This window comes from Heterodontus francisci, chromosome 39 (assembly GCF_036365525.1).
Source record: "Heterodontus francisci isolate sHetFra1 chromosome 39, sHetFra1.hap1, whole genome shotgun sequence".
In the NCBI taxonomy this organism is placed as follows: domain Eukaryota; kingdom Metazoa; phylum Chordata; class Chondrichthyes; order Heterodontiformes; family Heterodontidae; genus Heterodontus; species Heterodontus francisci.
The window spans coordinates 35548797-35574989 of NC_090409.1; the positions used below are offsets into that span (position 1 = coordinate 35548797).

Below are 26193 nucleotides of genomic sequence, written 5' to 3' on the forward strand. Positions count from 1 at the left end.
TTAACCCTTTCACCCGCCTGTCATCTCCTCCCCCCTCCCCCACATCTGCGCACCCATTTCTTGGACCCCTCTCTCTCTCCCCGTTCATTTGCTGAGGCCCTCGCCTCTCTCAAGTCACAAGCAACAATTGTCAGAACAATGAGCACTAGGCTATAGCTCCACGAATACTGACTCACCCCAGGCCTACGCATTCCCGATTTACAGCAGGGGTCAGCAGAACGAGCTAGACTGGGAATCTGCGTTGACTTTTAACCCTCCCCATCTCCCAGACACCAGTGACCAACAGTAACAAGGCCTAAACCAACCACCGGACTCGATTTTTATTCTCATGCTCTCTTGGCTGGCTGCGCATCTCCCACCCTCTGGAGACGTCAGCTCATTCTAAAACTCCTCTGCCCCACTGTCCTAACTCACAACGAGTACCGTTCACCCATCACCCCTGTTATTCCACCTACGCTGGCTCCCGAACGCCTCAATTAGATCATTCTCATCCTTGACTTCAAATCCCTCCTTGGCCTCGTCACCCCCTCCCTATCGCTGTAACCTCCTCCACCTACAACCCTCCCTATCTCTGTAACCTCCTCCAGCCCCTCCAACCCTCCCTATCTCTGTAACCTCCTCCAGCCCCCCCAACCCTCCCTATCTCTGTAACCTCCTCCAGCCCCTACAACCCTCCCTATCTCTGTAACCTCCTCCAGCCCCTGCAACCCTCCCTATCTCTGTAACCTCCTCCAGCCCCTACAACCCTCTGAGATCTCTGCGCTCCTCCAATTCCGCCCTCTTGCTCATTCCCCCGATTCCCATCGCTCCACCATTGGCGGCCGTGCCTTCAGCTGCCGGGGGCCCTAAGCTCTGGAATTCCCTCCCTAAACCTCTCCGCCTCTCTCTCTCCTCCTTTACGTCGCTCCTTAAAAACCGACCTCTTTGACCGAGCTTTTGGTCGCTGGTCCCGAATATCTCCTGATGTGGCTCGGGGTCAGATTTCTGTCTGATTTACCCTCCCATGAAGCACCTTGGGATGTTTTACTCTATTAAAGGCACTATATAAATGCATGTTGTTGTAGGTGTGAGACATGCAAGGTGTCAGTGCCTTTGCTAGTCGCTGTTTGCCAACTTATAAACAATCTGTCTGACTTCCTTGACTTGTTCCTGCAGTGTGGCACCGTGCCAGCTCTCAGACAATGGGACTCCCGCCTTGTCTATGTGTCTAATTTCACTCGCCTGACTCATTCAGTTTCACAGGAATTGCTGTCAGTTCCTTCTTTACTCTGTCTCTCAATAGATCAGGTTTCTCTCCGCCACATGTTTTCAAAATTCACTCGTGGGACGTGGGCGTCACTGGCCAGCCCAGCATTTATCACCCATCCCTAATTGCCCTTGAGAAGGTGGTGGGGAGCTGCCTTCTTGAACCGCTGCAGTCCATGTGGGGTAGGTACACCCAGAGTGCTGTTAGGAAGGGAGTTCCAGGATTTTGACCCAGCGACAGTGAAGGAACGGCGATATAGTTCCAAGTCAGGATGATGTGTGAATTGGAGGGGAACTTGCAGGTGGTGGTGTTCCCATGCGTCTGCTGCCCTTGTCCTTCTAGGTGGTAGAGGTCACGGATTTGGAAGGTGCTGTCTAAGGGGCCGTCTTTCGGCTAAAACCAGTAACCTGCTGCCAATGTTAATCATTCAAGCTAAACACGGGAACCAGGTGATCTGGGGTCTTTGGGATCTTGCTGTGCATTAACTGACTGCCATTTTTCCTACATGACAGCGGTGACCGCCCTCCGATAGAGGACCTCATTGCCTATGAGGCGCGTCGGGTCTCTGCGGTAGAGGGGACGTTTGCTTCATGAAATCCCAACCTGTCTCCGTTGGCTACTCCAGGGCCCACCTGAGGGTGGTTGGGGGGGGGGTGCGGGGAGGGGGGGGGGCGATGCCAGATTCGGTGACCTGACCGCCCTCTGCAGTGGGTGAACAGCTACCAGCCCCCAATATCCAGTGTCATGGTGTCGGGTGGGTCGAGGACCAGCGGGCCGGAAGATCTCCACCCGTGATCGATGGGCGGAACTCTCCGGAAGGTGACGGAGGGAACGTCGGAGACCGAAAGGGCGTCCAGAATCATCAGTGATGCATACGCACAACGTCCAGCGCCGAAACAGGCCATTCGGCCCATCTGCTCCGTGCTGGTGTTTCTGCTCCATACTAGCCTCCTCCCACCTCCCTCTCCATCTCACCCCTATCACCATATCCTTCTATTCCTTTCTCCTTCTTGTGTTTATCCAGCTTCCCCTTAAATACATCGATACTATTCACCACAGCCACTCCCTGTGGGAGCGAGTTCCACATTCTCACCACTCTCTGGGGAAAGAGGTTTCTCCTGAATTCCCCATTGGATTTATTAGAGACTGTCTTATCTTGATGGGCCCCTGGTTCTGGTCTCCCTCACAAGTGGAAACATCTTCTCTATGTTTATGGAGTCATTCTGGCTCAGAGGAGACCATTCGGCCCATTGAGTCCATGTTGGCTCTCCGTTTACCTTATCAAACCCTTCCCGAATCTTAAAGACCTCCATCAGGTCATCCCCACCCCCACCCCTGGGCCTCTCTTTTACAGAGAAAAGTCTGTCCTGTTGGGTAACCTCTCAGTTCAGAGATCATCCTCCCGAACGGCCGTCTGCAAGAGGTTCTGATGAACAGCACAGGGTGATTTTGAAAGAAATGTTTTCGCTTCGGGGATGTCAGCTGTTGGACTGGGACTCTGGTGTCTGTCACAGACAGCCTGGGTTCATGCGACCCCCCACCCACCCCCCCCACCTCCTCCAGTGCAGGTCTGTCACTGGGAAATCTGTTTGTGCTCAGCTTGGCGTGGGGGTTTGTTGGCAGGGCGGGCACTGTTTGGCAGGCAGTGCTCCAACACAGAGTGAAGCCACAGAATGAACAGCAGCTTCAGAGGAGGGGCAGGTGGATTGGTTTGTAACCGGGACACCGGGCCCTATAGAGAGCAGGGGGGAGGGGAGGAGTGGGAGAGGAATCCAAACACTGATAAACACACACACACACTCATACAAACACACTCATACAAACATGCACATACACAGTGAGAGACAGACACATATTCACACGCAAACACAGTGAGAGAGAGACACACAGTGTGAGAGAGAGAGAGAGAGACACACACACACAGTGAGAGACAAACATTCTCTCACACACACGCGCACACACATACAGAGTGAGACAGACTCACACATACACACAGTGAGAGACAGACACACATTCACACACACACACACACACACACACAGTGAGAGACAGACACACATTCTCACACACACACACACACACACACAGTGAGAGACAGACACACATTCACACACACACACACACACACAGTGAGAGACAGACAGACATTCACACACACACATACACACACACACAGAGTGAGAGACAGACACACATTCACACACACACACACACACAGAGTGAGAGACAGACAGACATTCACACACACACATACACACACACAGAGTGAGAGACAGACACACATTCACACACACACACAGTGAGAGACAGACAGACATTCACACACACACATACACACACACAGTGAGGGACAGACAGACACACACACACACACAGTGAGAGACAGACACACAGTCACACACACACACAGACAGGCAGACACACACACACACACACACACACAGTGAGAGACAGGCAGACACACACACAGTGAGAGACAGACACACATTCACACACACACACACACACACACAGTGAGAGACAGGCAGACACACACACACACAGAGTGAGAGACAGACACACATTTACACACACACACACGGAGAGAGACAGGCAGACACATACACACACTGAGAGACAGACATACATTCACACTCACACACACACCCAATGAGAGACTGACAGACACACACAGTGAGAGACTGACACACATTCACATGCGTGTGGGGGGTGGTGCCTGGCCTATGGTGGGGGGGGGGGTGGAATTAACCGAACCTACATTCCCTCACCCAGAAGCCGAGTGAGGGACGGATTGGCAGGGCAGGCGATGCCGTCTGCAGCCGAATAGCTAGCGCTCTCTGCTTGGTCTCAAACATGGGAGGCGGCATCCCACACCCCTGCCCGCCACTAGATTCCGTACCTTATCCGGAGGGGAGGGATCCCGTCGGTGAAGGTTACAAGACCGAAATATAGGAGAACTTGAATGAGGCGTCAATATTTGCAACCCAGAGCCAGGAGCACAGTCTCCCTTTATATGGGAATGGATCAGAATGTGGCATTCCTTCGGAAAAGGATCACAACAACCATCAGCTCATTAAATAAAACACAAAGTCATTTCAGACGGTGGATTGGGTGCCTGGGGAGAGAGATCGGAGTGTGTTAGTGAGAACTCTAGGCTTTCATCCTAGTTCCTACCTGTAAGATACTCGACTGCTCCTTTTCTGATCCTTCCCAGAGTATGTCTGTGTGTGTCTCTCACACACACAATCAACACACAGACACACTCATTCACACTCACACACTCTCTCACACACAAACATACACCTCCGACCCACCCCTTTCTCCCCCAGTAATACTGAGGTCAGGAAATCTCCCGGTAATCTCTCCCTGCTTAGCGACTCCGCCTGATTTCCCATCCGGCCTGCTTGGCGACGCGCCTCCCACAGTCGAATAGCCCATTGGCACTCACCGCCTGGGGAGCCGGGCAGGGAGGACATCCACTTGGGGAAGGGAACCTCCCTGCCCCCCAGGATGACATGGAGCCATCTCCCTCGGCGAGACACAGTGAGTGTGGCAGGGTGAATGAAACAGGACTTTGCATTTCTATAGCGCCTTTCTCAACCTCAGCACGTCCCAAAGCTCTTCACAGCCAATGAGATACTTCTGGAAGTGTTGTGATGTAGGAAACATGGCAGCCGATTTGCGTGCAGAAAGATCCCACAAACAACAACGTGATATGACCCAGATCATCTGGTTTTTTTTAGTGATGTTGGTTGAGGGATAAATATTGTCCCCAGGACCCCGGGGAGAACTCCCCCCCACCCCCCACCCCCCCCCCCCTCCCCACTCTTCTTCCGATTAGTGGCCGTGGGATTTTTTACACCCACCTGAGAGGGCAGACGGGGGCCTCGGTTTAATGTCACATCTGAAAGGCGGCACCTCTGACAGTGCAGTACTCCCTCAGTACTGACCCTCCGACAGTGCAGCACTCCCTCAGTACTGACCCTCCGACAGTGCAGCACTCCCTCAGTACTGACCCTCCGACAGTGCAGCACTCCCTCAGTACTGACCCTCCGACAGTGCAGCACTCCCTCAGTACTGACCCTCCGACAGTGCAGCACTCCCTCAGTACTGACCCTCCGACAGTGCAGCACTCCCTCTGTACTGACCCTCCGACAGTGCAGCACTCCCTCTGTACTGACCCTCCGACAGTGCAGCGCTCCCTCAGTACTGACCCTCTGACAGTGCAGCGCTCCCTCAGTACTGACCCTCTGACAGTGCAGCACTCCCTCAGGACTGACCCTCTGACAGTGCAGCGCTCCCTCAGTACTGACACTCCGACAGTGCAGCACTCCCTCAGTACTGACCCTCCGACAGTGCAGCGCTCCCTCTGTACTGACCCTCCGACAGTGCAGCGCTCCCTCAGTACTGACCCTCTGACAGTGCAGCGCTCCCTCAGTACTGACCCTCCGACAGTGCAGCACTCCCTCAGTACTGACCCTCCGACAGTGCAGCACTCCCTCAGTACTGACCCTCCGACAGTGCAGCACTCCCTCAGTACTGACCCTCCGACAGTGCAGCACTCCCTCTGTACTGACCCTCCGACAGTGCAGCACTCCCTCTGTACTGACCCTCCGACAGTGCAGCGCTCCCTCAGTACTGACCCTCTGACAGTGCAGCGCTCCCTCAGTACTGACCCTCTGACAGTGCAGCACTCCCTCAGGACTGACCCTCTGACAGTGCAGCGCTCCCTCAGTACTGACCCTCCGACAGTGCAGCACTCCCTCAGTACTGACCCTCCGACAGTGCAGCACTCCCTCAGTACTGACCCTCCGACAGTGCAGCACTCCCTCAGTACTGACCCTCCGACAGTGCAGCACTCCCTCAGTACTGACCCTCCGACAGTGCAGCACTCCCTCAGTACTGACCCTCCGACAGTGCAGCACTCCCTCAGTACTGACCCTCCGACAGTGCAGCACTCCCTCAGTACTGACCCTCCGACAGTGCAGCACTCCCTCAGTACTGACCCTCCGACAGTGCAGCACTCCCTCTGTACTGACCCTCTGACAGTGCAGCACTCCCTCAGTACTGACCCTCCGACAGTGCAGCACTCCCTCAGTACTGACCCTCCGACAGTGCAGCACTCCCTCAGTACTGACCCTCCGACAGTGCAGCACTCCCTCAGTACTGACCCTCCGACAGTGCAGCACTCCCTCAGTACTGACCCTCCGACAGTGCAGCACTCCCTCAGTACTGACCCTCCGACAGTGCAGCACTCCCTCAGTACTGACCCTCCGACAGTGCAGCACTCCCTCAGTACTGACCCTCCGACAGTGCAGCACTCCCTCAGTACTGACCCTGTGACAGTGCAGCACTCCCTCAGTACTGACCCTCCGACAGTGCAGCACTCCCTCAGTACTGACCCTCCGACAGTGCAGCACTCCCTCAGTACTGACCCTCCGACAGTGCAGCACTCCCTCAGTACTGACCCTGTGACAGTGCAGCACTCCCTCAGTACTGACCCTCCGACAGTGCAGCACTCCCTCAGTACTGACCCTCCGACAGTGCAGCACTCCCTCAGTACTGACCCTCCGACAGTGCAGCACTCCCTCTCAGTACTGACCCTCCGACAGTGCAACACTCGCTCAGTACTGACCCTCCGACAGTGCAGCACTCCCTCAGTACTGACCCTCCGACAGTGCAGCACTCCCTCAGTACTGACCCTGTGACAGTGCAGCACTCCCTCAGTACTGACCCTCCGACAGTGCAGCACTCCCTCAGTACTGACCCTCCGACAGTGCAGCACTCCCTCAGTACTGACCCTGTGACAGTGCAGCACTCCCTCAGTACTGACCCTCCGACAGTGCAGCACTCCCTCAGTACTGACCCTCCGACAGTGCAGCACTCCCTCAGTACTGACCCTCCGACAGTGCAGCACTCCCTCTCAGTACTGACCCTCCGACAGTGCAACACTCGCTCAGTACTGACCCTCCAACAGTGCAGCACTCCCTCTCAGTACTGACCCTCCGACAGTGCGACACTCCCTCTCAGTACTGACCCTCCGACAGTGCAACACTCGCTCAGTACTGACCCTCCAACAGTGCAGCACTCCCTCAGTACTGACCCTCTGACAGTGCAGCACTCCCTCAGTACTGACCCTCCGACAGTGCAGCACTCCCTCTGTACTGACCCTCCAACAGTGCAGCACTCCCTCAGTACTGACCCTCTGACAGTGCAGCACTCCCTCAGTACTGGTATTAGGAGTGTCAGCCTGGCTTATGGGCTCACGTCTCTGGAGAGAATTTGAACCCACAACCTTCTGACTCAAAGGCAGGAGAATTACCCACAGAGCCACAGACATGTTGGAAGCAGTTGCCAAAACTTTATATTGTGCTCGAGTAAGTGCTAATTTTCAGGTCACAAAAACCTGGGAGAAACGCTGAGTATTGGTTATAAGGATAGAGGAGGTGGGAATAAAGGGCCACTTGATGGTCAAGAATTTAACCAATCAGCATTGAAGGGCTCCTTCGCTTTCCGATTGGTCGAGGCAGGCGAGGCAAACAGCCAATGGCAGGAGAGTGTTGCGGGGTTGCGGGGTCGGAGGTCATGTGACAAGCCCCTCCAAGAATGCACCCAGGCAGAGTTGGCAACCGCCCTCCAGCCCCCTGATCCCTCTCCCATTGTCTCTCCTTGCAGGCGCACTGGGCTCCGTGGAAGTGTCCGTCCCCAATCAGCTGGACGCCGAGGTGGGACGTCCCGTGAGAATCCCCTGCACCCACACCATCACCGGCTCCAACAGCAACGTCATGGTGGAGTGGTTTATCGTGAGTATGGCTCGGACTTGGGGTTCAGTGGGGGAGTCATTGGTGGATTTCGGGGAAGGGGCGGCAATGGCGAAAAAGAAAGTCTGAGAGGCTTCACGTACAAGGAATGAGGAAACAGCCATTGTGCTTAAAGGTCCTAGGAGTAGATTTCCCAACTCTGGCCTCCCGGGGGACTCCATTTACCCGGGCGCCAAAGCCAAGAAAAAAGGGGGGTTAAAAAATCACCTTAAACCCCTCGATTCAATCACCCCTTAATCGTCAACACTCAAGGGTCTACAAGCCCAGTCTGTGCAACCTGTTCTCATAATTTAACCCTAGAACCCTCCCTATCTCTGTAACCTCCTCCATCCCCCTACAACCCTCCCTATCTCTGTAACCTCCTCCAGTCCCTAGAACCCTCCCTATCTCTGTAACCTCCTCCAGCCCCTACAACCTTCCCTATCTCTGTAACCTCCTCCAGCCCCTACAACCCTCCCTATCTCTGTAACCTCCTCCAGCACCTACAACCCTCCCTATCTCTGTAACTTCCTCCAGCCTCTACAACCCTCCCTATCTCTGTAACCTCCTCCAGCCCCTGCAACCCTCCCCATCTCTAAAATCTCCTCCAGCCCCTACAACCCTCCCTATCTCTATAACTTCCTCCAGCTCTTACAACCCTCCCTATCTCTATAACCTCTTCCAGCCCCTACAACCCTCCCTATCTCTGTAACCTCCTCCATCCCCTACACCCCTCCCTATCTCTATAACCTCCTCAAGTCCCTACACCCTTCCCTATCTCTATAACTTCCTCCAGCCCTTACAACCCTCCCTATCTGTATAATCTTTTCCAGCCCCTACAACCCTCCATATCTCTGTAACCTCCTCCATCCCCTACACCCCTCCCCATCTCTGTAACCTCCTCCAGCCCCTACATCCCTCCCTATCTCTATAACCTCCTACAATCCCTACACCCTCCCTATCTCTATAACTTCCTCCAGCCCTTACAACTCTCCCTATCTCTATAACCTCTTCCTGCCCCTACAACCCTCCCTATCTCTGTAACTTCCTCCGTTCCCTACACCCTCCCTATCTCTATAACTTCCTCCAGCCCTTACAACCCTCCCTATCTGTATAATCTCTTCCAGCCCCTACAACCCTCCCTATCTCTGTAACCTCCTCCATCCCCAAAAGCCCTCCCTATCTGTATAATCTCTTCCAGCCCCTACAACCCTCCCTATCTCTGTAACCTCCTCCATCCCCAACACCCCTCCCTATCTCTGTAACCTCCACCAGCCCCTACCACACTCCCTATCTCCGTAACCTCCTCCAGCCCCAACAACGCTCCCTATCTCTGCAACCTCCTTCAGCCCCTGCAACCCTGCCTATCTTTGTAACCTCCTCAAGCCCCTACAACCCTCCCTCTCTCTGTAACCTCCTCCAGCCCCACAATCCTGCCTATCTCTGTAATCTCCTCCAGCCCCGACAACCCTCCCTATCTCTGTAACCTCCTCCAGCCCCTACAATCCTCCCCATCTCTGGAACCTCCTCCAGCCCCGACAACCCTCCGAGATCTCTGTGCTCCTCCAATTCCTCCCTCTTGCCCATCCCCCGATTCCCATCGCTCCACCATTGGCGGCCGTGCCTTCAGCTGCCTGGGGCCCTAAGCTCTGGAATTCCCTCCCGAAACCTCTCCACCTGTCTCTCTCCTCCTTCTGGACGCTCCTTAAAAACCGACCTCTTTGACCGAGCTTTAGAACACCCTATATTTTGTTAAGTGGCTCGGTGTCAAATTCTGTCTGATTTACGCACCTGTGAAGCACCCTGGGACATTTTATGAAGTGAAAGCTGCTATCTAAATATAATTTGTTGCTGAATATTAATTTGGCCCTGTCTTTTTGTTTTGCCTCCCTCGCGGTTAGGTGAATAAAAATGGAGAGCGACAAAGAATTGCGTACAAGGATGTGACAAGCAGTGTGACTGACCCAGACACTGGTTACAGTGACAGGGTAACAATAGACAATGACGACACCCTCTCCATTAGCAGCGTGAAGCTGATGGATGAGCGGGCCTTCCTTTGTCAGGTGATCGCTGGTGCTGCAGGAAGTCAGGAGGGCAAGACGGAGCTGAAAGTATACGGTGAGGGAATGCTCTGCCGAATGGGAGGCTGTCAGTGGGCCTGGGCGAGGATCAGGAGGAGGATTGAGGTTTCAGTGTAGATCGCACACAAACGTTCTGATGGGAGTCACTCAGGGGCCACAATATGGATGTTTACACCCACTGTACACAATCCCAATGGATCAAACCCCTTCCCATTCACTCCCATTCACACAATCCCAATGGATCAGATTTCTTCCCATTCACTCCCATTGTACACAATCCCAATGGATCAAACCCCTTCCCATTCACTCCCATTGTACACAATCCCAATGGATCAAACCCCTTCCTGGTCACTCCCATTGTACACAATCCCAATGGATCAAACCCCTTCCCGGTCACTCCCATTGTGCACAATCACAATGGATCAAACCCCTTCCTGGTCACTCCCATTGTACACAATCCCAATGGATCAAACCCCTTCCCATTCACTCCCATTGTACACAATCCCAATGGATCAAACCCCTTCCTGGTCACTCCCATTGTACACAATCCCAATGGATCAAACCCCTTCCCGGTCACTCCCATTGTGCACAATCCCAATGGATCAAACCCCTTCCTGGTCACTCCCATTGTACACAATCCCAATGGATCAAACCCCTTCCCACTCACTCCCATTGTGCACAATCCCAATGGATCAAACCCCTTCCCAGTCACTCCCATTGTGCACAATCCCAATGGATCAAACCCCTTCCCGGTCACTCCCATTGTACACAATCCCAATGGATCAAACTACATCCCGTTCGCTCCCAATGTACACAATCCCAATGGATCAAACCACTTCCCGCTCGCTCCCACTGTACACAATCCTAATGGATCAAACCCCTTCCCGGTCACTCCCACTGTACACAATCCCAATGGATCAAACCCCTTCCCGGTCACTCCCAGTGTACACAAACCCAATGGATCAAATCCCTTTCCACTCACTCCCACTGTATTCAATCCTAATGGATCAAACCCCTTCCCTTTAACTCCCTTTGTACACAATCCCAAAGGATCAGATTCCTTCCCATTCACCCCCATTGTACACAATCCCAATGGATCAAACCCCTTCCCATTCATTCCTATTGTACACAATCCCAGTGAATCAGATTCCTTCCCATTCACTCCCATTGTGCATAATCCCAATGGATCAAACCCCTTCCCATTCACTCCCATTCACACAATCCCAATGGATCAGATTTCTTCCCATTCACTCCCATTGTGCATAATCCCAATGGATCAAACCCCTTCCCATTCACTCCCATTGTACACAATCCCAATGGATCAAACCCCTTCCCATTCACTCCCATTGTACACAATCCCAATGGATCAAACCCCTTCCCATTCCCTCCCATTGTGCACAATCCCAATGGATCAAACCCTTTCCCATTCACTCCCATTATACACAATCCCAATGGATCAAACCCCTTCCCATTCACACCCACTGTACGCAATCCCAATGGATCAAACCCCTTCCCATTCACACCCACTGTACACAATCCGATTTGACATTACGACAGTTGACCAAATCTCAGTTAAAGAAAGAGGTTTTAAGCAGGAAAGAGAGAGGCGGAGAGATTTAGGGAGGGAATTCCAGAGCTTCGGGCCCCAGGCAGCTGAAGGCTCGGCCGCCAATGGTGGAGCGATGGGAATCGGGGGATGGGCAAGAGGCCGGAATTGGAGGAGCACAGAGATCTCTGAGGGTTGTAGGGGCTGGAGGAGGTTACAGAGATAGGGAAGGTTGTTGTGGCTGGAGGAGGTTACAGAGATAGGGAGGGTTGTTGGGGCTGGAGGAGGTTACAGAGATAGGGAGGGGGGTGAGGCCATGTAGAATTTCAAATCTAGGTGTTGCTGGACCGGGAGCCAGTGTCGGTCAGTGCGTACAGGGGGCGATGTGGGAACGGGGACTCAGTGTGATTTTGGACATGGGAAGCAGAGTTTTGGATCTGCACAGCTGATTAAAGCTGGGGGCACAAGGAGGCAGGATGTGAAGGATTACAAATGTAATACTTGGGACCATCAGATATATACGAGGCACTGGACATAGTGCAACAGTGATCGCAGAACTGTGAAGTTACACTGATAAAGAAAGACTGAACAAGTCTGGGGGTCTTCTCTGTAGAAAAGAGCAGACTGAGGAGTGACCTGATAGAAGTGTTGTAAATTATAAAGTGAGATGATAGAGTCAATGTGGAGAAAATGTTTCCACTTGTGAGGGAGTCCAAAAGCATAAATGTGAGATAGTCACGAATAATTCCAATCGGGAATTCAGGAGAAACCTCTTTCCCCAGAGAGTGGTGAGAATGTGGAACTCGCTCCCACAGGGAGTGGTTGAGGTGAGTAGTATTGATGTATTTAAGGGGAAGCTGGATAAACACACGAGGGAGAAAGGAATAGAAGGATATGGTGATGGAGTGAGATAGAGGGGGGGTGGGAGGAGGCTCGTGTGGAGCAGAAACACCAGCACAGAGCAGATGGGCCGAATGGCCTGTTTCTGCTGGGGATGCTATGGCGAGGGATGTGGGTGTCACTGGTCAGGCCAGCTTTTATTGCCTATCCCTAACTGCCCTTGAGCAAGTGGTGGTGAGCTGCCTTCTTGGACCGCTGCAGTCCATGTGGGGTAGGGACCTTCCAAACTCGTGACCTTTACCACCTAGAAGGACAAGGGCAGCAGATGCCTGGGAACACCACCACCTGCAAGTTCCCCTCCAAGTCTCACACCATCCTGACTTGGAACTATATCGCCGTTCCTTCACTGTTGCTGGGTCAAAATCCTGGAACTCTCTCCCTAACAGCACTGTGGGTGTACCTACCCCACACGGACTGCAGCGGTTCAAGAAGGCAGCTCACCACCACCTTCTCCAGGGCAATGAGGGATGGGCAATAAATGCTGGGCTGGCCAGTGACGCCCACGTCCCATGAATGAATAAAAAAAAAAATTGCCCTGGGTCTGGAGGCCAGACCAGGTAAGGACAGCAGATTTCCTTCCCTAGAGGACATCAGTGAACCAGACGGGTTTTTATGACGATTGACGATAATTTGACGACAACATTGCTGAGACTGGCTTTCAATTCCAGATTTAAAAAAATTAATCAATTGCCTTTATTAATTAATTGAATGTCAATTCCTCCAGCTGCCAGGGTGTGATTTGAACCCAGGTTCCCCCCCTGGCATTAGCCTGGTCCTCTGGATTGCTAGCAAATACACCACTGTCTGGCAGAATAGGAACTTTCAAAAGGGGAATTGGATAAATACTCGAAGGGGGGAAATTTTCAGGGCAATAGAGATAGAGACGAGGGCCAGTGGGACTAACTGGATAGTTCTTTCAAAGAGCTGGCACAGGGGTGATAGGCCGAATGGACTGCTCCTGTGCTGTAAGATTCTGTAAGAGAGTTGCTGTTTTCTAACATTATCCAGGAACTTGGGAACAGGAGGAGGCCATTCAGCCCCTCGAGCCTCTTCCACCTACCACCTAAACTCACGTACCTGCCTTTTCCCCCATCTGCCTTAATCCCTTTGTTTCGCAAAAATCGATCAATCTCAGATTTGAAATTCACAATTTGATCCAATTTGATCGATTGTCTGCCAATTAGTCTGGTAGAGGTGGGGACTGTATAGCATTGACTGCTAGTATTGTGTGCACTTAGGGATGCTGTTCAGTTCCTGGCCCTCCCAGGAATGTCTAATAACTGCTCTGTCAGGACGGGTGCTTCCACAAGTTGCGTTTTTTTTTTGATTGCTTTTCCGTAACTATTTCTTCCAGATGCTCCGGAGCAGCCGGAAGTGCTTCCCAATCGAGCCACATTATCAGTGACTGAGCAGCACCCGTCCGAGGTAAGGAGAGACGTCTACGAAACTCCTTTCAAATTCGCGGTGGTGGGGGGAGCTCAAAGCAGGCAGGCAAGAGTGGGATCTGAGCCAGCACGGAGCTCTTGGCAGTCGCCATTGGCACAAGAGGGCTCCAATTCAGGAGCAACATGTGGGGACTGTGAGGGGGACTGCAGGAGTTGAGGAGAGATTGAGTAGAATGGGCCGACTTTCTCTGGATTTTAGAAGGGTGAGGAGCGATCTCATTGAAATCTGTGAGGGTTTGACAGGGTAGACACTGAGAGGCTGTTTCCCCCCCACCCCCGGCTAGTGAATCTAGAACTCGGGGTGGGGGGGGGGGGGGGGGGTCACAGGCTCAGGGTAAGGGCTTGGCCATTTGGGACTGAGATGAGGAGAAATGTCTTCACTCGGAGGATTGTGAATCTCTGGAATTCTCTACCCCTGAGAGCTGTGGATGATCAGTCATTGAGTATATTCAAGACCGAGATCGAGAGATTTTTGGGCACTGAGGGGAATCGAGGGATATGGGAAGAGTACAAGGGAACCTATGCATGGATGCAGAAGATGTGGGCAGGGTTCTTAATGAGTACTTTGTCTCTGTCTTCACAAAGGAGAGGGATGATGCAGACATTGTAGTTAAAGAGGAGGAGTGTGAAATATTGGATATGATGAGCATAATGAGAGAGGAAGTACTAGAGGGTCTGACATCCTTGAAAGTGGATAAATCGCCAGGACCAGGTGGATTGTATCCCAGGTTGTTAAAGGAAGCCAAGGAGGAAATAGCGGATGCTCTGAGGATCATCTTCAAATCCTCACTAAATACAGGAGAGGTGCCAGAGGACTGGAGGTCTGTGAATGTTGTACCATTGTTTAAAAAGGGTGCGAGGGTTAGGCCAAATAATTGTAGGCTGGCTAGTCTGGTGGGTACATTATTAGAACCAATTCTGAGAGATAGGATAAACTGTCACTTAGAAAGGCAGAGTAAGCAGGGATAATCAGCATGGATTTGTTAAGGGAAGGTCATGTCTTACTAACTTAATTGAATTTTTTGAGGCAGTAACAAGGAGGATTGATGAGGGTAGTGCAGTGGATTTTAGTAAGGCATTTGACAAGGTCCCAAATGGCAGACTGGTGAGAAAAGTAAAAGCCCATGAGATACAGGGGAATGTGGCAGGTTGGATCCAAAATTGGCTCAGGGGCTAGAAACAAAGGGTAAAGGTCAACGGATATTTTTGTGAATGGAAAGCTGTTTCCAGTGACATTCCATAGAGCTCAGTGTTGGGTCCCTTGCTGTTTGTGGTATATATTAATGATTTGGACTTAAATGTGGGAGGCATGATTGGAAAATTTGCAGTTGACATAAAAATTTGGCCGTGTAGTTGATAGTGAAGAGGATAGCTGTAGACTCCAGAAAGATATCAATGGTTTGGTTGAATGGGCGGAAAAGTGGCAAATGGAATTCAATCTGGAGAAGTGTGAGGTAATGCATTTGGGGAGGGCAAACAAAGCGAGGGAATATACAATAAACGGGAGGATATCGAGAGGGGTAGAAGAAGTGAGAGACCTTGGAGTACATGTCCACAGGTCCCTGAAGATGGCAGGATGGGTAGATAGAATGGTGAAGAAGGCATATGGAATGCTTTCCTTTATTGGCCGAGGTATAGAATACAAAAGCAGGGATGTAATGCTGGAACTGTATAAAACACTGGTTAGGCCACAGCTGGAGTATTGCGTACAGTTCTGGTCACCACATTACAGGAAGGACATAATTACTGTGGAGAGAGGACAGAGGAGATTTACAAGAATGTTGCCAGGGCTTGAAAGTTGCAGCTATGAGGAAAGATTGGGCGGCTGGATTTTTCAGCTGGGGCAGACACGATGGGCTGAATGGCCTCTTTCTGTGCTGTAACCTTTCTATGGTTCCAGTGCAGGCAGGTGGAGTTTAGGTAGAGGATCAGTCATGATCTTATTAAATAGCGGAGCAGACTCCAAGAGCCAATGACCTACTCCTGCTCCTATCTTCTATGTTCTTATTTATCTACACCAGGGCCAATGCTATTGACCTATGCTAGTGAGAGTAGATATAGGAAGATAGGGAGGCTCAATGCATGGCTTGAAGCATGGTGCGGTGGGGGGGGGGGGGGGCGGTGGGAGCAGGGCTTCAGATTCTTGGGGCATTGGGACCAGTTCTGGGTCAGAAGGCAGAAGGACGGGTTGTACCTCAACAGGACTGGGACCGATGTGCTGATGGGGAGGTTCACTAGTGTGGTTGGGGAGGCTTTAAACTAAATTGACAGGGGGATGGGCACCAGCATATAGGAGTAGAAAAGAGAAATAAGGTGCATAAAGGAGTGAGAGAGTTGGATAGTACTAGAGAAGGAAGTAGCTTCATATTAGATTGGAGCAGACTGAGAGAAGGACTACGAGGAATTCAAAGACAGGTTTACAATGCATGTATATAAACACACAAAGTGTGGTGAATAATGTTGGTGAGTTACCAGCACAAATAGATGGGAAGATGATGTCGTGGCAATCACAGAAATGTTGCTTAAAATGGTGAGAACTTGGTGCTCAATATACATGGATGTAAAGTGTTCAGAAAAGATAGAGAAGTAAAAATGGGAGGTGGGGTGGCAGTACTGATTAGGGAAGACATCATAGTGTTGGAAGGAGGGGATGCCCTTTAGGGAGCAAGGACAGAATTCATTTGGTTAGAGTTGCAAAGTAAAAAGGGTCAGATCACACAACTGGGGGTATTCTATAGACCTCCAAATAGTGAGAGAGCGATAGAGGAGCAAATCTGTGGGAAATCACAGAGATATGCAAGAACTATAGAGTGGTGATGTTGGGGGACTTTAATTATCGTTTGGGATAATTTTAGAGTAAAGGGTAAGGAGGGGGAGGAATTTCTGAAATGTGTTCAGGAGAACTTCCTTGATCAGCCCAACTAGAAAGGAGGCATTGCTGGATCTGGTGCTGGGAAATGAGGTGGACCAAGTGGACCAAGTGTCTGTGGGGGAGCACTTGGGGAAGAGTGATCATCGTATCATTAGGTTTAGATTAGTAATGGAGACAAAGTAAGACAAAGCAAGGAACAAAGTAAGGTGGAACGTCCAGATTGGAAGAGGGCGAATTTCAACACGATGAGAAGGGATCTAACCAGGTTAGAGTGGAATGAAAGACTGGCAGGAAGAACTGTATCGGAACAATGGAAGAGATGTTTCTGCTACAAGCTAGGAACATTCCAACAAGAGTGGAAGGCAGAGGAACCAAGAACAGGCTCCTTGGTTGACGAGGGAGATAGAGACGACGATGAAACAAAAAAAGAGGGTGCGTGATGCATCTCACCCATCAGGTGAGAACCTGGCCTTATCCAATAGGTTGAGCGGGGAGGTGAAGAGGAAAATAAGACTGGCAAAGAGAGAATATGAAAATAGAATAGCAGTCAACATAAAAGGCAACCCAAAGATTTTCTATCAGTATGTAAATAGTAAGTGGGTAGTAAGAGGAGGAGTGGGGCCTATTAGGGACAAAGAGGGTAATATATGCTTAGAGGCTCAGGGCAAGGTTAATACACTTAATGAGTACTTTGTATCAGTGTTCACTGTGGAAGAGGAATCTGCCAAAATATCGGTAGAAGTGGAGAGAGTAGAGGCAATGAGAGGGAGGAGGTACTGGAAAGGTTTCCTATGCTTAGAGTGGATAAGTCACCTGGTTCAGATGGCTTACATCCCAGGTTAAGTGGGGGATGGATATCGCGGAAGGGTTTGCAATAATCTTCCCTGGATACGGGGGAGGTGCCAGAGGATTGGAGAGTGGCGAATGTGACACCCTTCTTTCTGAAAGGGTGTAAGGACAGTCCTAGTAACTACAGGCTAGTTAGTTTAACATCAGTGGTGAGAAAGGTTTTAGAAACAATAGACAGGGGGAAAAAAAATAACAGGCACTTGGAGAGGTTTGAGTTAATTAATGATAGTCGGAACGGATTTGTGAAAGACAGATCATGCTTGACTAATCTAACTGAATTTTTTGATGAGGGAGCATAGAAACATTGGAAATAGGAGCAGGAGTAGGCCATTCGGCCCCTTGAATCTGCTCCGCCATTCAACTACATCATGACTGATCCTCTACCTCAATGTCATTTTCCTGCACTATCCCTATATCCCTTGCTATCTAGAAATCTATCGATCTCAGTCTTGAACATACTCAATAACTGAACCTCCACAGCCCTCTGGGATAGAGAATTCCACAGATACACCACCCTCTGAATGAAGAAATTCCTCCTCATCTCGGTCCTAAATGGCCTACCTCTTATTCTAAGACTGTGTCCCCTGGTTCTAGACCCCCTCCCCCCGCCAGGGGAAACATCCTTCCTGCATCTACCCGATCTTGTAAGAATTTTGTGTTTCAATGAGATCACCTCTCACTCTTCTAAACCCTAGAGAATATAGAGAAGGTTGATGAAGGGAATGCAGTGGATGTTGTCTATGGATTTTGAGAAAGTGCGTGACAAAGTACCACATAAAAGGCTGGTTAACAAAACTGAGTCTCATGGAATAGGGGGGTCACTGTCCAATTGGACAAAAAATTGGCTTAAGGACAGAAAAGAGTGAGCCATGTATTTGTTTTTCAGACTAGAGATGGTAGACATTGGTGTTCCCCAAGGGTCAGTGCTGGGATGCTTTTTTTGCTTGATATATAAATGGATTGGATTTTGGAATACAGAGTAGAATTCCAAAATGTGTTGATACCAAACTCGGAGAAGTGGCAAAGATTGATGATGATACGAACGAAATTAGACGGGCACTTGAAGGAATTAAAGAGGGCGACGGGGATAGAGCGGGGGAGTGGGACTGATTCGATTGCTGCGCAGAGAGCTGGCATGGACTCGATGGGCCGAACGGCCTCTTTGAGCACTGTCGGTGCCTCTACTCTATGACTATGAGGGCAGCAGTTGAGTGTTAGGTCAGGCCGAGGGAGAGTAGCCGCCTGAGGTCATGGAGGAAGATAATGAGTGTGAATAACGGATGCTGACATTTTGCGATTTCTCTCTCTGACTTTAGCCTCCCATTGCCTTGTAGGTTGGAACTTGCAGGAGTAGGAATGGTTATCCCGCACCATCCATAGTCTGGTACAAGGATGGAGCCAAGCTGCAAACCACCACCAATCACAATGAAGGTAAGGGGAGCTGGGATATGTCGGCATTTTAAACCCTTTACCGTGGGCACTTCACCACCGCAGCCTCTCCTCCCTCACTCAATCTCCCTCCCTTCATCCCTGCCTCTCCTGTCTCTCTCTCTCTTCCCCCTCACCATCCCTTGCTCTCTCACTCCCTTGCTCTCTCTCCTCCACTCTTTCTGAAACTCTTTCTGCCTTTCTTTGAGTCTCTCATTCTCTCTGACTCGCCCTCTCCCTCCCTGTTCCTCCACATTCTCACCCTCTTTCACCACACTGTCTGCAACTCTGGCTCCCTCTTTATCTCTTTCATTCTCTCTCTTCTCCTCCCTTCCACACCCCCCCTCCCCCCCACCCCGACGGTCTCCCTCTTTCTCTCCACAACCCGCTGACACGCTCCATCTCCCACTCTCTCTCTGCCACTCTCCCCTCCCTTTCTGTCTCTTTGATACCCTCCCTCCCTTCCCTCGCCTTCTCTCCCCCTCTTTCTCTGATGCTCTCTGCCCGTCCCTCGCCTTTCTCTGCTCTCTCTCTATCTCTCTCGCTCTCCTGAAAGGGCACCCCCCCCGCCGACCTACAACCCTCTGCCTTTCTACTGCCACAAAACACAGAGGATAAAGACTTGAATTGCTCGACGGGAAGACTGAAGTATGTCACAGTATGTCTCAATCAATCCTGAGCTCCAATCCATCCAAAACATACGCGCTTGTCTGTTACCTCTAATGAAGACTGGATTGTGTTGCCACACTTTCCCACTCCCCTGCCTCTCTGGCAATCCTGCACGCCTGGGAGCATTGACTCAAATGGAGCCAAGGACAGATGGCTCGGTCAGCTGTTGTCGTCTTTGATACTGGGTGTGTTGCAAATGCCTTGGAGAGATGGGCTTTGAACCAATCCAGACAGCTGGGATAAAGTGGCTCCCCTTCTCTCTGCTGGTGGGGGCGGGGGGGGTAGGGGGTGCGGGGAGGGGGGAGGCCTGTGCCAGACATCTTGGGGGGTCTGGCTTTGCATTCACCCGGGTTGGGGAGACCGGGGGGCGGGGGTGGAGGAGGAAAGCCTCTCTGAAACTTTGCACAACTGCGGAGTGAGACTCGGTGAGCCTTTTACCTCATTGCAATTGCCCAGTCACTAAACTGGATTTGCACAGCTGATGTGCCCTCCCGTCCCTCGAAGCTTTCTCTGTTCTGGTGAGGTGTCGGTGACAGACTCCCAGTGAACAGGCTGGCCCCCCCCCACCGACACAAGTCGGCAGCTTTGCAGTTGCTTAATTAGCTGAATGATACATGAGGGGGAGGGGAGGAGGTCCCTGAGCTGTCCATCCCTCTCACTTCACAGCACAAAGGATACAACACGGATCCAGCAAATTAAAGAGAGAGGCAGTCACTGCTGTAACCTGTTTATCTCTTTCTCTCTCTCTACTTACATCTCCCTCTCATCCACTCGCCCTTTCCTGGAGGCATCCCTCTCCCTCTTTCCTCCTCGACGTACGTTCCCCCTCTCCCTCACTCCAACCCCCTCCACTGTTAGAGCTCCTGCTTTCCACTGGACTCCTCCTTTGTATACTGAGGACAGCTCCAGAGAAGGTCCCAGGCCAACCGTGCAGGACCCCCACGGTGGAATAGCCGAGGGGGAGGGGTGGTGTTACGTACGCAGGATCGAAGCTGCTGGATAGCGAGAGCGAGCCTTGTTTCTCCGCTCCGCTGTCTGAGTGTGTTAGGTGTGGGCGGCTCCCACTCTGACCTCTGGGTCACAGGTCATAGGTTCAAAGGCCCCTCAGCAGGACGTTCCAAACTGCTTCACAGCCAATGAACTACTTCCGAAGTGTGGGTCATTGCTGTAATGTAGGAAACGGGGCAGCCGATGTACGCACAGCAAGATCCCAGAGACAGCAGTGGGATAATGACTCAGGTATTTCAGTGACGTAGGTTAATACTGTCCCCAGAACACCAGTGGGGATCTCCCCCTACCCCTACCTCTTATTCAAGATACTGGCCATAGGCACTCCCTCAGTACTGCCCCTCCGACAGTGCAGCACTCCCTCAGCATTGACCCTCCGACAGTGCAGCACACCCTCAGTACTGCCCCTCCGACAGTGCAGTGCTCCCTCAGCATTGACCCTCCGACAGTGCAGTGCTCCCTCAGCATTGACCCTCCGACAGTGCGGCATTCCCTCAGCATTGACCCTCCAACAGTGCAGCACTCCCTCAGCATTGACCCTCCGACAGTGCGGCCCTCCCTCAGCATTGACCCTCCGACAGTGCAGCGCTCCCTCAGCATTGACCCTCCGACAGTGCGGCACTCCCTCTGTACTGACCCTCCAACAATGCAGCACTCCCTCAGTACTGACCCTCCGACAGTGCAGCACACCCTCAGTACTGACCCTCCGACAGTGCAACAGTCCCTCAGTACTGACCCTCTGACAGTGCAGCATACCCTCAGCATTGACCCTCCGACAGTGCAGCACTCCCTCAGTACTGACCCTCCGACAGTGGAGCACTCCCTCAGCATTGACCCTCCGACAATGCAGCACTCCCTCAGTACTGACCCTCTGGCGGTGCGGCTGTCCCTCAGTACTGACCATCTGACAGTGCAGCACTCCCTCAGTACTGACCCTCCGACAGTGCAGCACTCCCTCAGTACTGACCCTCCGACAGTGCAGCACTCCCTCAGCATTGACCCTCCGACAGTGCAGCACTCCCTCAGCATTGACCCTCCGACAGTGCAGCACTCCCTCAGTACTGACCCTCCGACAATGCAGCACTCCCTCAGGACTGACCCTCCGACAATGCAGCACTCCCTCAGTACTGACCCTCCGACAGTGCAGCACTCCCTCAGTACTGACCCTTCGACAGTGCGGCATTCCCTCAGGACTGACCCTCCGACAGTGCGGCATTCCCTCAGGACTGACCCTCCGACAGTGCGGCATTCCCTCTGTACAGCCCCTACGACATTGCCGTGCTCCCTCAGTACTGACCCTCCGACAGTGTGGCACTCCCTCAGTAATGCCCCTCCGACAGTGTGGCGCTCCCTCAGTACTTATATTGGGAGTGTCGGCCTGGATTATGGGCGCAAGTCTCTGGAGCGGGACCTGAACCCGCCTCTGCCTGAGTCAGAGGGAGGGTGTGAGAGAGTGAGCTCCCCATGGCTGGCACCGTGCCCAGGGGCACTGAGCATGACTGAAGGAACAAAAGCCGAACCAACCCCGCTGACAGAACCTGGCACCTGAGATAGGCCGAGACCGAGAGAGGTCTGTCTGCTACTGCATTCTTTCTTTACCCAATAAAGGTATTGGGGTAGGGTGGGGGGGTGCGGGTTCTTCAGCCTGGGTCGGTTAGGTAGCTGTTACCTTGACAACACAGGAAAAGTGGCCCTGAAACTGTGGACACAACACCTAAGCTGGTTCACTAATCTCCCTTTAGGGACGGAAATCTTCTGTCCTTACCCAGTCTGGGCCTATATGTGACTGCAAGTCCTACCCACCAACTCTTAACTGTTCTCCCAACTGATCCAATGAGCCACTCGGTTGTATCCAAATGGTGACAGACTGAGATGAAGAATAATTTCTCTCTCTCTCTCTCTCTGATCAGACATGTACATGATCCCTCGTGTCGTTAAGGAAGCTAGCGGCCTTTACACGGTGACCAACAAGCTCTACACCAAGCTGTCCAAGGCCGACAAGGACTCGGAGTATCACTGCCTAGTCCGCTACCAGATGTTGAACGGAAAGCAGAGCACTCTGGTCTCCGAGAAGTTCCAGATCTCCCTGCACTGTGAGTCTCAGCACGTTTACCAGGGTGATACCGGGGGCAGGGGGATGATGAGGGCAGGTTGCATTCCCTCGAGTGTACAAGATTCAAGGGTGATCTAATCGCGGGGTTTAAGATGATTAAAGGATTCGATCGGGTCGATAGAGAGAAACTATTTCCTCTGGTCTGGTGGAGAGTCCAGAACAAGGGGGCAGAACCTTAAAATCAGAGCCAGGCCTTTCAGGGGTGATGTCATGAAGCACTTCGTCACACAAAGGGGAGTGGGAATGGGGAACCCTTTCCTCCTCCAAAAAGGCCGTGGACTCTCGGGTCAGTTGGCGTTTTGAAGAGTGAGACTGGTCGAGTTTTGTTGGGTGAGGGGTTTGAGGGATATGTGGGGAGGCCAGGGAGATGGGTGTGAGTTGCAGAGGAGTGGGATGAGCTCGGGGTCGGTTGGCAGTGACGATCGTGATTTCACCAACACTGATCTCTTCCCTCCCGCCTCCAATCCCGAACCCCTCACTCTTCCTCTCAGACCACACAGAGGTCGTGACCTTTAACCTCGAGTCGAACGCCACGATCAAGGAAGGCGATGACGTCCGTCTCCGCTGCTCGGCCGACGGATTCCCTCAGCCCGAGTACATCTTCTACAAGCATGAGGCGAGTGGCGGGGGAGTGGGGGTGGGGTTGAGGGTGGGTGGGGGAGGGGTAAATGTTGGGATGGGGAGGGGCGATAGTCGGTAGGGAAGGGGCGATAGTGGGTGGGGGAGGAGTCGAGGGTGGGTGGGAAGGGGTCGATGGTGAGCGGGGGGGTCGATGGTGGGTAGGGGAGGGGTCTGCAGTGTGCGTGAATGAGGGGTCTGCAGTGTGAGTGAGTGATCTGCAGTGTGAGTGAGTGAGGGGTCTGCAGTGTGCGTGAGTGATCTGCAACGTGAGTGAGTGAGGGATCTGCAGCGTGAGTGAGTGAGGGATCTGCAGTGTGTGAGTGAGGGGTCTGCAGCGTGAGTGAGTGAGGGATCTGCAGTGTGTGAGTGAGGGGTCTGCAGCGTGAGTGAGTGAGGGATCTGCAGTGTGTGAGTGAGGGGTCTGCAGCGTGAGTGAGTGAGGGGTCTGCAGTGTGAGTGAGTGAGGGATCAGCAGTGTGAGTGAGTGAGGGATCAGCAGTGTGAGTGAGTGAGGGATCAGCAGTGTGAGTGAGTGAGGGGTCTGCAGCGTGAGTGAGTGAGGGATCTGCAGTGTGTGAGTGAGTGATCAGCAGCGTGAGTGAGTGAGGGATCTGCAGTGTGAGTGAGTGAGGGATCTGCAGTGTGTGAGTGAGTGAGGGATCTGCAGCGTGAGTGAGTGAGGGATCTGCAGCGTGAGTGAGTGAGGTGTCTGCAGCGTGAGTGAGTGAGGGATCTGCAGCGTGTGAGTGAGTGAGGGGTCTGCAGTGTGAGTGAGTGAGGGATCTGCAGTGTGAGTGAGTGAGGGATCTGCAGCGTGAGTGAGTGAGGGATCTGCAGCGTGAGTGAGTGAGGGATCTGCAGCGTGAGTGAGTGAGGGATCTGCAGCGTGAGTGAGTGAGGGATCTGCAGCGTGTGTGAGTGAGGGATCTGCAGCGTGAGTGAGTGAGGGATCTGCAGCGTGAGTGAGTGAGGGATCTGCAGCGTGTGTGAGTGAGGGATCTGCAGCGTGTGTGAGTGAGGGATCTGCAGCGTGAGTGAGTGAGGGATCTGCAGCGTGTGTGAGTGAGGGATCTGCAGCGTGAGTGAGTGAGGGATCTGCAGCGTGAGTGAGTGAGGGATCTGCAGCGTGAGTGAGTGAGGGATCTGCAGCGTGAGTGAGTGAGGGATCTGCAGTGTGAGTGAGTGAGGGATCAGCAGTGTGAGTGAGTGAGGGATCAGCAGTGTGAGTGAGTGAGGGATCTGCAGCGTGTGAGTGAGGGATCTGCAGTGTGTGTGAGTGAGTGAGGGATCAGCAGTGTGAGTGAGTGAGGGATCAGCAGTGTGAGTGAGTGAGGGATCTGCAGCGTGTGAGTGAGGGATCTGCAGTGTGAGTGAGTGAGGGATCTGCAGCGTGAGTGAGGGATCTGCAGTGTGTGTGAGTGAGTGAGGGATCTGCAGTGTGTGAGTGAGTGAGGGATCTGCAGTGTGAGTGAGTGAGGGATCTGCAGTGTGTGTGTGTGAGTGAGGGATCTGCAGTCTGTGTGTGAGTGAGGGATCTGCAGTGTGAGTGAGTGAGGGATCTGCAGTGTGAGTGACTGAGGGATCTGCATTGTGAGTGAGTGAGGGATCTGCAGTGTGAGTGAGTGAGGGATCTGCAGTGTGAGTGAGTGAGGGATCTGCAGCGTGTGTGAGTGAGGGATCTGCAGTGTGAGTGAGTGAGGGATCTGCAGTGTGAGTGAGTGAGGGATCTGCAGTGTGAGTGAGTGAGGGATCTGCAGCGTGTGTGAGTGAGGGATCTGCAGTGTGAGTGAGTGAGGGATCTGCAGTGTGAGTGAGTGAGGGATCTGCAGCATGTGTGAGTGAGGGATCTGCAGTGTGAGTGAGTGAGGGATCTTCAGTGTGAGTGAGTGAGGGATCTGCAGCGTGTGTGAGTGAGGGATCTGCAGTGTGAGTGAGTGAGGGATCTGCAGCGTGTGTGAGTGAGGGATCTGCAGTGTGAGTGAGTGAGGGATCTGCAGTGTGAGTGAGTGAGGGATCTGCAGTGTGAGTGAGTGAGGGATCTGCAGTGTGTGAGTGAGTGAGGGATCTGCAGCGTGAGTGAGTGAGGGATCTGCAGTATGTGAGTGAGTGAGGGATCTGCAGTATGTGAGTGAGTGAGGGATCTGCAGTGTGAGTGAGTGAGGGATCTGCAGGGTGAGTGAGTGAGGGATCTGCAGTGTGTGAGTGAGTGAGGGATCTGCAGTGTGTGAGTGAGTGAGGGATCTGCAGTGTGTGAGTGAGTGTGGGATCAGCAGTGTGAGTGAGTGAGGGATCAGCAGTGTGAGTGAGTGAGGGATCAGCAGTGTGAGTGAGTGAGGGATCAGCAGTGTGAGTGAGTGAGGGATCTGCAGTGTGTGAGTGAGTGAGGGATCTGCAGTGTGTGTGAGTGAGGGATCTGCAGTGTGTGTGAGTGAGTGAGGGATCTGCAGTGTGAGTGAGTGAGGGATCTGCAGTGTGTGAGTGAGTGAGGGATCTGCAGTGTGTGAGTGAGTGAGGGATCTGCAGTGTGTGAGTGAGTGAGGGATCTGCAGTGTGTGTGTGAGTGAGGGATCTGCAGTGTGTGTGTGAGTGAGGGATCTGCAGTGTGTGTGAGTGAG

The 26193-nt window shown here is 52.4% G+C and overlaps 1 protein-coding gene across 2 annotated transcripts in view; it reads left to right on the top strand.

Annotated features, from left to right (window-relative positions):
* LOC137352724 (basal cell adhesion molecule-like) overlaps positions 1-26193 on the top strand; it is a 143923-nt gene that overhangs the window by 56410 nt on the left and 61320 nt on the right. For both annotated transcript variants that reach the window (XM_068018469.1, XM_068018468.1), the window contains exons 2-7: positions 7922-8049; positions 9948-10164; positions 13928-13998; positions 19074-19170; positions 22755-22937; positions 23449-23573. In XM_068018469.1, coding sequence (XP_067874570.1) covers positions 7922-8049; positions 9948-10164; positions 13928-13998; positions 19074-19170; positions 22755-22937; positions 23449-23573 — 821 coding nt within the window. The remainder of the gene's footprint in view (positions 1-7921; positions 8050-9947; positions 10165-13927; positions 13999-19073; positions 19171-22754; positions 22938-23448; positions 23574-26193) is intronic.